The sequence below is a fragment of the Triticum aestivum genome, chromosome 6A (assembly GCF_018294505.1).
Source record: "Triticum aestivum cultivar Chinese Spring chromosome 6A, IWGSC CS RefSeq v2.1, whole genome shotgun sequence".
NCBI lineage: Eukaryota > Viridiplantae > Streptophyta > Magnoliopsida > Poales > Poaceae > Triticum > Triticum aestivum.
In genome coordinates this window covers 470,851,354-470,863,777 of record NC_057809.1, presented here as the reverse complement: position 1 = coordinate 470,863,777, position 12,424 = coordinate 470,851,354, and the positions used below count along the sequence as shown (strand labels likewise).

Genomic DNA, 12,424 nt, shown 5'->3' with positions numbered 1-12,424 from the left:
GGCCCAATAGCTTCCGGGGGGTTCCGGTAACCCCCGGTACTCCGGTATATGTCCCAAACCTCCTGGAACCCTTCTGGTGTCCGAACATAGTCATCCAATATATCGATCTTTACGTCTCGACCATTTAGAGACTCCTCATCATGTCCGTGATCATATCCGGGACTCCGAACTACCTTCGGTACATCTAAACACAAAAACTCATAATACCGACCGTCCCCGAACTTTAAGCGTGCGGACCCTACGGGTTTGAGAACTATGTAGACATGACCAAGACATGTCTCCGGTCAATAACCAATAGAGGAACCTGGATGCTCATATTGGTTCCTACATATTCTATGAAGATCTTTATCGGTCAAACCACATAACAACATACGTTGTTCCCTTTGTCATCGGTATGTTACTTGCCCGAGATTCGATCGTCGGTATCTCAATACCTGGTTCAATCTCGTTACCGGCAAGTCTCTTTACTCGTTTCGTAATGCAACATCCCGCAACTAACTCATTAGTCACATTGCTTGCAAGGCTTATAGTGATGTGCATTACCGAGAGGGCCCAAAGATACCTCTCCGACAATCGGAGTGAAAAATCCTAATCTCGATCTATACCAACTCAACAAGTACCATCGGAGACACTTGTAGAGCACCTTTATAATCACCCAGTTACATAGTGACGTTTGGTAGCACACAAAGTGTTCCTCAGGTATTCAGGAGTTGCATAATCTCATAGTCAGAGGAACATGTATAAGTCATGAAGAAAGCAGTAGCAACAAACTAAACGATCATCGTGCTAAGCTAACAGAATGGGTCAAGTCAATCACATCATTCTCTAATGATGTGATCCCGTTTATCAAATGACAACTCATGTCTATAGTTAGGAAACATAACCATCATTGATTCAACGAGCTAGTCAAGTAGAGGCAAACTAGTGACAATTTGTTTGTCTATGTATTCACACATGTACTAAGTTTCCGGTTAATACAATTCTAGCATGAATAATAAGCATTTATCATGATATAAGGAAATAAATTATAACTTTATTATTGCCTCTAGGGCATATTTCCTTCAGTGGTATGCGCACGTTCCACAGAGCGACCCTAACACGAAATTCCGTAGTCTGTCCTGTAGCACGAGTGGTTTGTAATGCAGGGTGGGTTGTGTGTTGTTGGCTAAACGTACGTGACACCTATATTATCTGTTCCTGCCATCCGTAAAGCACGCGCATTTTCAACTATGACCTGGGCATCAGAGACCGCCGGCTAGTGCTGCTGGGGCGGTTGCCGTTCCCTCTAGCGTCGTGCACTACTCAAAACAGCTGGAGACTCCCCATGCCAGCTTCTACTGTGAATCAGACGAGGAGTAGAATGAAGCCGGTTCAGGTTATGCGAGTAGTTTTCCTGCTGCACGACTGTTGTTTTTAGCATCTTGATTGCATTCCTGGCTTCCAACTCCATCGGGCTATTTTTGTTGATTGGGATTGTAGCTAGGTTGTGACTCGCTGCGAGTACATTGTCATCCGGGTCTGAACAATGACCAGATGGTGTCTAGTAACGCCTAGGCTGATACTGGACCGACAATCATTGATGAGTCGGTAGCTGCAATTAGCTTGTATTCAGGGGGCATCTTGGATCCATTGGGGTATGGTGGGTCCTGCACCTTTTGCGCTTGTGCCGACTCCTTGCACCGCTGGAGGAGGCGGGTCTCGCGATGTTTGGAACAACCATGTTGGCTCCATGGTTATTGGAAGCTACCTTGGAAATCTTCTTTGATGCACCGCAGGCTCCTTGTTCTGACGGAAACTAAGATGGATTGCCTCTATCTCTAGACTCTCAGCCTCCTGAAGTGCCTCAGTCCGGGCCTCAGCTAGACGTGCATTCTCTGTGTTGATGTCCTCCTTGTTGGCCAGCTACTCATGACACTTCATGATCTATGCATTGTGCGTGTTCGCATTCTTTGGAGTTACTGGATCTGCAAGGAGTGTGCCGAGAGTGGTCATCATCTCAGTCAGGGCCTGAGCCCATGTTCTTCCAGAGCTAGCTGCCACCAGCGCAGTCGTTGCAGCTCCCGGATCATTGGACAGTTGACCGAGCGAGACCTGAGTCGGGTTCTGGCTAGTAGATGTGTCTATGACCAAGTTCCCCAGCGCATTGTAGCGGGGCTGATTCTGGTTTCCTGCCATGAAGATTGTCGCGTGACGAGGTGGCTCGTAGGATTCTAGACAGAACTCATCATCTGAGTACCCTCCTAGCCGTTCATCAAAAAGCGGAAGTATAGACTCGGTCTCCCCAAGTGATGACTCTTTGTTTGAATAGGCAAGTGTGTCGCCTCTGGACACCGAATTAGTGGCCGGGTCAAGCTCCTGCGTGACTCCGCTGATGAAGCTGACGAATGCACTGGTCTGGCTGGGTTTGGTCCGGCGAGCGGATTCGACGAAGTCGTCAATGTCATCTGGCTCTAGGCCAGACCCGCCAATGATGTCGATGAACACACGGATCTTCTGAAGGGGGCCCGGTATCCTGACTCGATAGAATCGGCCCTGGGACCCTAGCCAGCATCATTGATGTAGATTTGGCCGTGCTGACTCTTTGTCATCTGATCGATCGCGTAACCCTCAATCCTTCGAAGGGCTCCCTTCAAGAACTCAACACACTGTGCGCTAGCCCCACGGTGGACACCAACTGTCATGGTTTTGTCACGACAGATATCCTCATGAGATAACTAAGTTGCAAGGCCATCGTTAGTAGGTGATGACTTGAACGTGGTTGGTCAGAATCAAGGGACGCAAATTTACCCAGGTTCGGCCCCTCATGATGGAGGTAAAGACTTACTCCTGCTTGATTGATATTGATGACGATCTCGATTACAAGGATCTGCTTTTGCTACCTAGCTTTCTAGAGTTTCTATCCTGTCATTTGACGTCCTAGGAACCCCCTTTATATAATAGGTTGGACTCCTAATTTGCAAAAGATTCTGGGTCATACTCATAACCCGTATCCTACTCTAACTCTTATTTGACTTTCTGTGCTTTCTAAGTTAATAGAGTTTCATTTTTGGGCCTTCCTGTAAGCCAGCATTCACAGGTCGGGTCTTCTTTCCAGGCCCCTGGCCTTTCTCCCTCTGGTAAAACTCCTTTGAGACTCGAGAGTGGGTGACGCCCCAAACCGGGCCAGGGAGACCAGGTTTAAAACCGAGTTACACCACGCCGGGTCTCATCTCTTGGGAATATCAACATACCCCCATGTAAACCCTATACCTCTCCTGTCTATATAAAGGGAGGTCTAGGATCTCATTCATCCATCCAATATCAGATCTAACTCTTGGTAGACATCCCGTACACCATTGTATTCCTCTGCACGAGGTATCCCCTCACCATGAATAACAAGAAGCAACATGATGTAGGGTATTAGTCTTCGGAGGCCTAAACTTGGGTAAGTTGTGTGTGCAGACTCCGTCCCGTTACTTCCAATCTCGAAATGAACCCTACCAAGGGGTCTGATGGTATTTTGCTCCGCCAACGGCATTGTCCTATAGGTTTGGAGCTTCGTTGCAGATCTCATCGGGTGGCGGCTAATTTGGGCAGCGGGTCGTGTGGAAAATGTATGTGTATGGAAGAGCTAGATGAGAAATACTTTCCACTTAGAGTCAAAAGTCCATGCTACATGAACGGTGTTTATGACCTTGACGAAAATTACTTATCTTGAGTTAATACACCAAAATTGGTTATTACAATTGATCCACAAAAGGAACTGATCACTACGATAAGTCCAGCGATGGGAGGTGGAGAAGGAGGAAGCGAGCTTCTTCCTGGGGCAACCTTGGTTCAATTGATTGGTCGAAGATGGTCACCGTAGTGACGCGGAGTCGAGGGACACAACGAATGCACGAGCTGGGCTTTTCGGCCACAGAGGAGGATGACGGTGGCCTGCGGGCATGCTTGCATGTGTCCCGCGAGGGAGGAAAGAGAGGGCGAGAGAGTGGTGGCGGTGAGTGGAGGAAAGCGGGTAGGGTTAGGGTTTGTAGGGGAAGGTGATTATCAGGGGGAGTGAGGCGTAGTGGTTGGCTCTCCCACCGGTTGACGTTGCCTAGAGCAGAGAGAGAGAGCACGCCTCCTGCGTTACCCCTCCGGTGAAGACCACAAAGAGGGGCACATGGGTGGGCTTGGGCCCGATGGTGATTAGGTGGAATACGTATGTGCGCGAGAAAGACTGAGAGAGAGAGAGAGAGAGAGGAAATGTTGTAGCCTGGTATCCATGGGTTGTGTTGTGTTGAGGATTTCCCATTTTCTAAAAACAAAAAATAAAATAGGTATGAAAAGAATTAGTTGGAGGACCAAATAATTTCCAAAAGGGATAAATTTTTTGGTTGGCTCTCTGAATTATTCCAAAGCTCCGCTAAAATTTTCAAAAGGCTATTAGCAAGGGTTGTGAAGAATTTGAAAAGGAGATAAAAGGGAAAATGAGTGGTTTGAACTAGGGCCATGAGAAAGAAGCGGATTGAAATTGTGAAACAATTTGTGCACCATTTAGAAGTTAAATAAGGCCATGTACAAAGTGCGGAGGCGAGCCTTGATGCGGAACATCAAAAGGGAGAAGGCTTTGGATATTCACCATTTAATAAAATGAAAAATTAAAATAGGGATTGGGGGGTTAATAAACTATCAGAATTAATTTTTAAATAATGCAATATGATACATATGCAATGCTTATGATGCATAAAAAATATAATAGGCAAGAAAATATTTAAGATATTACTCTGGGATGTTATAGGATCGCCCTCCTCCTCCTGTTCCATCTCCTCCTGCAAGCCCGGTTCCGGAGAGCTCGGAGGTTGGCCCCGCCTCGTCGACAGTTCGTGGCGCAGACCTGTGTCGTGATTTTTGCGACACATTTCGCCATGAGCTATTTGTACCACATGACCAACTTGTGCACCATGACGAAGCACGATAGAACACGAAGGAGGGACCAGGCGGAGGTAGACAGACTAGGGGGCTCAGGCAGTGGGAGGATGGGATCAGAGGTGTGATTTTTTGGGAGGGGAGGTGGCATCCAACTTTAAATATTCGGGTAGGTGAAGCGGCGAAGGTTGGATGCGAGCAGTCGGAGTAGGTCTCTCGGGGGGCGGATGGCTGGGGAGGATTTTTGAGGTGGGTCAGGGGTCTAGGAGTGCATTGTGCGAACTTTCGGATTCCCTAGGGCTTCGCCAATTGGAGTCGGTTTGTGGATTTTTGAACGCCTGAACCTGTCCGGCTTAATTTGATTATCCACATTGAATGGTTAAAATGTTCAAATGGTCTGATCAGGACCCAAGATCATAATCTCTTCTTTCCCCTCATGCTAAGGTGGCTACGGCAAAGTACTCCTCCCCTCGAAGCTCCACCGGCCAACCAGTGGATTCTCCTCTCCTCCATCTGCCGCTCTAGCGGCTGGTGACGGGAGGAGAACCCCGGTGCCTTGACTCCGGCTAATAGTCTAGGTTAGCATTTTTTCCTTGCACGGGTGACGCTCAGATGGATGACAACGCTTCATCTTCAAGTTGGTCTTCCATTGTTCGTTCCTCCTCGAAATCGCTCGTCAGGGTGAAGTCGCCGAAGCTCTGGCATAGATTACTGCAGTCTCTTCGGGCGACAAGGTTAGAATTTCTCGCCAAGTGTGTGCGATGGCGAGATCCGGTGTGAGGTGCTTCAAATCAATTTAAGGGTTCAACGGCGCTGACCACGGCTCCCTGACGCTGGTTCTTAGGGGCACGTTCATGAAGACTTCGTGGCTCATCGACAAGTTTAGGCGGACTCCATTATCAGGGCGGCGATACCGATGCCTCATCGGCTCTTCTGACGGCGACAGTGGTCGTTCGGTGGTCCAAAGACCTTGATCTAATTTTTATTATGTTTAGGGTACTTTGTAATTCCAATGAACTTTTATTCGATATCTGGGTATTAAAAAAATATCTAAACCTTTTTTTAACATAGTACAATTGGAGATGCTCACATGCACTCACCCCATAAACACATGCACGCACTTTCTACACCTATGAGAGCCTTCAAGACACTGAGCCGACATAAAATCTTAAAATTGACGAAATCGTCATAAACACCTTTATAGTCAACGAAAACATCTCCTCACACCGAATGCACATAGTCGGAGTCACTAAAATAAATTCAAAAAATCACGACCACCGGTGTCAAGTATAACATGAACTCCGGTATCCACCGCAAGAAATCAAAACATCTCGCGCATCTGGGTACACATCGTGACGTCCACCGTCGACATAGCCCCCTGGGTGCGTGCGGTCGCGCAGTTAACGACGCAGCGATTCCGGGTGGCCCACGTAGTCGGCAAATCGTACGTGTGGGTGGGTGGGTGCGCCGGGGAGCGAGCTAGATGCGCTGAAGGCACAGTCTCGCCCTGTGCAGCCATGTGGCGGGGGGCAGCAGCCATCGAGCGATCGCCTCGCGTGCCGCTGAACTGAATCGATCCATGAGTCATGTCTGCCGCGTCGTACGACCCATGTGCAGAGGACGGAGCCCTTGCCACTGCCCGCCCAGGCAGGATCCGATGCTGCTGACTAGTTTATCCGCCGATCCGTTCGCGTCCCGACGACGAGGGCCGATAGTACGTCCGGCGAGCTGGTTATACACTGATCACGGATTTGCCAGGACCAGGAAGGAGGCGTTTTGCATCGCGATCCCACGGCGCCAAACTTTCCACCGCTGGCTGTCACGGCATCCCGTGCACCGAAAGTAGCCAATAATGACTCCAGCTAGTCTCGTACGGTCGGTGCCCGGGCTTGGCCGGTGAGTTTTCTTCCCAGGAATGGACGGTGAAAAAGAAACCAAAAGGCCGACACGCCACCGGCATTTGCCCACGAAAGCGCTCATCAAAGCGAGAAAGCAGAAACAAAAGAACGGCCAGCCCGATCGATCTGATTAGAAGCCCTGGACATCGGGGTGGCAGTTTAATCAGTCCGCTCACCCCGCCGGACTCCACTCGAGCAAGGAAACCCCACCCGCTTTGCTAGGTTCGGCACGACGGGCCGGTGAGCGGATAGTCGTTTCGACCCCACATGTCAACATCGGGCTCTCTTTCTAGAGCCCTCTCGTCGTCCTAGTCATGTGCTATCACTCCCCCGACGTGCACCCCTTGATTTAGTAACGAAATCCACCACGAACTCTTATCTTCGTCCGCTACCGGTGATTGAGCATCCGGAAGAATCGATGTTAATGCTTCCTCATCCTCAAAAAAAAAAAAGAATCAATGTTAATGCCACACAACCGCTAAAATAAACCCCGGCCAAACATTTGTGGACAAAATGGCTCACGCCACTGTTTCAAAAATCGATCGATCACTTAATCAATCGGTCGAATTATCTCAACCTAAAGTATTGCCGGAGAGCGACGGGCGTGGACAAGCGTCCCGTCGGCAGCGGATGCGGAGGAGAGGCCACGGAGGGAGGCACCCCACCGACCATTCGCACCGGGCCACGCCTCGGTGAGCGTAACTACCCACCACTCCACATGGCGCCCGCCGACCTCTCCCGATGCCGTCGATGGCGCGTCCGCCACGTCGGACTGACCGCCCCACGACATGCGTCGGGGCTCCACTGGCTCACGCGCTGCCCCGTCACGCCATTATTTCCGGCCGACACGCTGTCACTCACGACGTTGAACCGTCCTTCTTTCCTGCTTGTATTGTCCTCACGTACAGCGCTACAGGGCACAGATGTACACCTCTCGGCAGCGGCTCCGGATCGACCTCCTTGACAGCGGCTATATAAGGAAGCCTCTTGGCCAGGACACCTTCATCAGTCACAAAGCCACAAGCCAAGAACCAATACTTGATCTGTTGTTTCCTTTAGCTCCCGGAAGACTTTTCGCTGCACCGACCGATCTCGATCATGGAGGATGAGAGGAGCACCCAGTCGTACCAGGGAGGTGAGGCCGCCGAGCAGGTGGAGGTGACGGACAGGGGCCTCCTCGGCAACCTCCTCGGCAAGAAGAAGGCGGAGGAGGACAAGGAGAAGAAGGAGGAGGAGCTGGTCACCGGCATGGAGAAGGTCTCCGTGGAAGAGCCCGAGGTCAAGAAGGAGGAGCACGTGGATGGCGAGAAGAAGGAGACCCTCTTCTCCAAGCTGCACCGATCCAGCTCCAGCTCCAGCTCGGTAAGTGCAAACATGATTTAATTAGTAGCGTTTTGCTGTATTATTTAGGAGATTATTAGGATATGGCACGGTTGTTGCGATTTCTGACCTCGTGAGTGATCGTCTGTACAGTCTAGTGACGAGGAAGAGGAGGAGGTGATCGACGACAACGGCGAGGTGATCAAGAGGAAGAAGAAGAAGGGTCTCAAGGAGAAGCTCCAGGAGAAGCTGCCCGGCCACAAGGACACCGAGGGTGAGCACGTGACGGGCCTACCCGCACCGGCGGCCCCCGCGTCCGTGCAGACCCACCATGACACCGACGTCGTCGTCGAGAAGATCGACGGTGACGTGAAGACAGAGGCGACACCGGCAGTGCCCGAGGAGGAGAAGAAAGGCTTCTTGGAAAAGATCAAGGAGAAGCTGCCCGGCGGCCACAAGAAGCCGGAGGACGCTGCTGCGGTGCCCGTCACGCACGCTGCTCCGGCGCCCGTCACGCACGCTGCTCCAGCACCGGTGCACGCGCCGGCGCCGGCCGCCGAGGAGGTGAGCAGCCCTGACGCGAAGGAGAAGAAGGGCCTGCTGGGCAAGATCATGGACAAGCTGCCTGGTTACCACAAGACAGGGGAGGAGGACAAGGCCGCCGCCGCTACAGGCGAGCACAAGCCCAGCGCTTGATCGCCGCCGTGCCCGAGACCCGTGACCGGACCTCGATTGAATTGTTGGCGTGTGTTGTGTTTGCTTTACGTCTAAGTTGGTGTCAAGGTGGGAGGGGTTGATCGTCTTTGAAGGTCCGGTCCGTGAAGCCCGTTGAGTGACGGGTGCTTCTGTTTCAGTCTTTGAAGGTCCTGGATATTGTTAAGCTTGTTTACTTATGGGCACTTGTGTATTGGTTTATTGCTGGGCATTATGCCTTGATATTAAAGATTTCCGCCCAGTACATATTGCTGCATGTTGTGAAGATATATAGCGTATATTGTTGCGGTTTTTTCTTTTGCCGGAAATATATTGTTGTGTTGTGCATGTTAATTGTTGCTCGAAAGATGGTGTTTTTTCTTGGGACTGTCTATTTAGCACTTGACTATTTTATAATTGGAAAACATTCAAATATCCTGTCTAATAAACAGATGCCACTTGTATGTCCAAAACCAACCCCCACAGGCACTGTCTCTCGCTATATTTCAAATAAAACGGGTTAGGAAATAAACCCGAATCAAGTAAAGCTGGACCACGACCCGGTCAAGGAACAACAGCCAAAAATTGGCGGAGATCACCGGACAATCTACAGGCCAGGAACACTCGTAATCCTACTCCAATTCTTGACCCCCTTCACTAGCTTCACAAATTCTTCATCCCCTTCACCCCGCTTCACCTAGAAACATCAGAGAAACTAGTTACAAAGAAATTCCAAAGACAACAGGAAACTGTGGAATGTTTGATTGCTAGCAATTATAAAACTCTGGAATAACAAAAAAATTGCAGTCTAATGCCAAAAATTACAATAGCAAAACAATAGAAATTACACTACAAATCCTGATAGCTGAAAATTAAAGTGCAAACTCTGAAAAAGCATACAGTGGATTTACACCGTAAATACAAACGAAATGACACTGCAAGTTCCCAAGGATTTACATTTGAATAACTGATGAAGTTACACTGTAAACACCCACGAATTACAGTCAAAGTGCCCACTAATTGCACTGTAAATCCCCCGGAATTACACTGTTATTCCCAGGTATCAACGCTCATAAATGCACCATAAAATTAGACGTAAAAATCCACTGTGATCTATCTGAAAAATACTCTGTAAGCCCTAAAACAATTACAGTGCTGAAGTATTCAAATTACAGTGTAAATCTGCAGTATATTACAGTGTAAGCCCCACAATTCAGAGGTAAAATCCATTGTAATGTATCTAACAAATACTATAAGCCCTACAACAATTACAGAGTAAGACTCTGATAAATTACAGTATAAGCCCTAAAACAATTACAGTGCTCAATCATATTACAGTGTAAGCCCTACAGCAATTAGAACCATCTTCCGCAAAGTCATTAGGCACGAAGGGGTCTTGCAAAGGATCCACACTCTCAATAGAAGATGCTTCCGGAACATCCTTGTGAGAGACTTTCCGTAGCCTCCCCATAGATAATGAAGCTGAAAACTACAGAGAAGTAACTATTAATACTGATCCAAAATAATAAAATCAAGGCAGGAATTACACAAAAAATAAAACTAGGGAAATTACATGGTAAAACTTATGCAAACTACACCGTAAAATCAAGGCAGGAAACAAAATTACACAACACTGTAATACTGATAAAAAATACAGTGTAAACAAGACAGTAATTACACTGTAATACTGATCCCGCTTACACAGTAATACTGGTCCAACTTACAGTGTATAGTGAGGCGGTAAAACACAAAAAACTAAGCAAACTAACACTGTAAAAATACTCAGAATTATATAGTAACCCAGAGGGGCTTTCCACTGTAAATCAAGGCATGAATTACAGTGTAATCAAGGCAGGAATTACAGTGTAATCAAGGCAAGAATTACAGTGCAATAACTGATGCAAATTACAGTAAAAAAACTATGGAAATTACACTGTAATGTTGATGCAATTACATAGTAAACAAGACAAGAATTACAGTGAAAAGTCTGAACAAAATACAGTGTAAATACTCAGAATTATAGAGTAACCCGGAGGGGCATTCCACTGAAAATCAAGGCACGAATTACAGTGTAATCAAGGCAGGAAATAAAGTGTAATAAATGATCCAAATTACAGTAAAAAAACTGGGGAAATTACACTATAATACTAATGCAAATTATATAGTAATCAAGGGTGGGAACTACACTGTAATGCTGATGCAATTTGCATAGTAAGCAAGGCAAGAATTACAGTGAAAAGTCTGAAAAAAGTACAGTGTAAAATAGGGCTAAATGGGCACTACAGTGTAACTCTAGGGAGTTACAGTCCAAAAGCACGAGAATTACAGTGGGGGTAATCTAGAGGATTGTATTGCAAAAACCACAAGAAGTTACAGTGCAATTACAGCGTCTTACAATGTACTTTAGAGATACAATATACAGAAATTCAGAAAAACTTCACATCATAGAAACTGGGGTTCAGAGACACATTACAGAGAAAATCTTACAAAAGTAAAACTACGGGGATTACAAATGTAAAATCAGTGCTACAAATACAGTGTAAATCAGAGAAGAATAGCAGTATAAATCTGGGGGGTATTACAGTGTAATTCATAGCTAGCCCAAACTGGACCAAGCAATCAACAAGAAAGGGGAATCCCTATACTACCATACCAGAGAAATTCATAGCTCTTCCCCCGTTTCTACTGGTAATCAATCACTAAACAACTACCAGATGACTGGACTTCAAACTGCAAAGTCTCAGTAGCAATCAAAACAGATCAGTAGCATTCAAACACTAAACAACCACCAGATGATTGAACTTCAACTGCAAAAGCTCTGAATCACACACAGAGACACGCCTGCACACATGAAAAAAACACAAAACCTAACCCCGTCGGAAGACAAACACATCAACGCCCAACCTAACAGTGCCCACAACAAGGAGATCAAATCTAAAACCTAACACCGGAGCAGACGTTCTCCATGACGAACTGGCGCGAGCAGAGGGGATCCACGGAGAAGAGGGGATCTGCGGCGAACTGCACAAATGAGCATTGGCTAACAACAAATCGCACTAACCAACCGCTAAAATCATCAAACAGCAACAGGACCTACAACAACAACGCACCAACAAACCTAGATCTGGAAGCTACATGATCAGAACCATACCAAATTGCGCGGGGAAAGGGAGAGCGACAACGACAACTAACCTGGGGAGCAGTGAATCAAAGAGAAAACCCAAGCTCGAGGATAGAGGGATCTCGCAAACACCATGAACCTGACGGAAATCGCCTCGTCTCCCCCTCCGCTCGAGCGCCTCCTCCTATGGCCCCCTCTCTGCCCATCTGCCGTTTCGAAGCATTACCGCCCAAATGAAATTCAAAAAAGGAAAACGAAAGCAGACAAACGGGCGCCGGTAACGGGCAGTCCCATAAAAACCCGGGCCGGGAAAAGAAAACCGCACCCGCAACAAAGGAAACCCGCCCGAGAACAACAACTGTCAGCCCAAATCACGGCGGGCGATCGGACGGCCACAAATTTGAACGACAGCCAATTGAAAAACACTCGAGTGTAAAATAGCAAATCCGTTTTTCTTTGGGAGAGAAATTTTGAAACTATTTATCAATCATTCAATCATGAC

The 12,424-nt window shown here is 47.8% G+C and overlaps 1 protein-coding gene and 1 long non-coding RNA gene across 2 annotated transcripts; one reads left to right on the top strand and one right to left on the bottom strand.

The window, feature by feature from the left end:
* Positions 1-7,773: 7,773 nt before the first annotated feature.
* On the top strand, positions 7,774-9,068 carry LOC543402 (dehydrin COR410-like). Its single transcript, XM_044547840.1, has 2 exons — positions 7,774-8,150; positions 8,262-9,068. The coding sequence occupies exons 1-2, from the start codon at positions 7,887-7,889 to the stop codon at positions 8,802-8,804; spliced, it is 807 nt and encodes a 268-aa protein (XP_044403775.1). The 5' UTR covers positions 7,774-7,886; the 3' UTR covers positions 8,805-9,068.
* Positions 9,069-9,933: 865 nt separating this feature from the next.
* On the bottom strand, positions 9,934-12,161 carry LOC123130781 (uncharacterized). Its single transcript, XR_006464009.1, has 2 exons — positions 11,994-12,161; positions 9,934-10,290 (listed from the first exon to the last, which is right to left on the bottom strand). It is a non-coding gene; the product is annotated as an uncharacterized lncRNA (long non-coding RNA).
* Between the last annotated feature and the right edge of the window lie 263 nt (positions 12,162-12,424).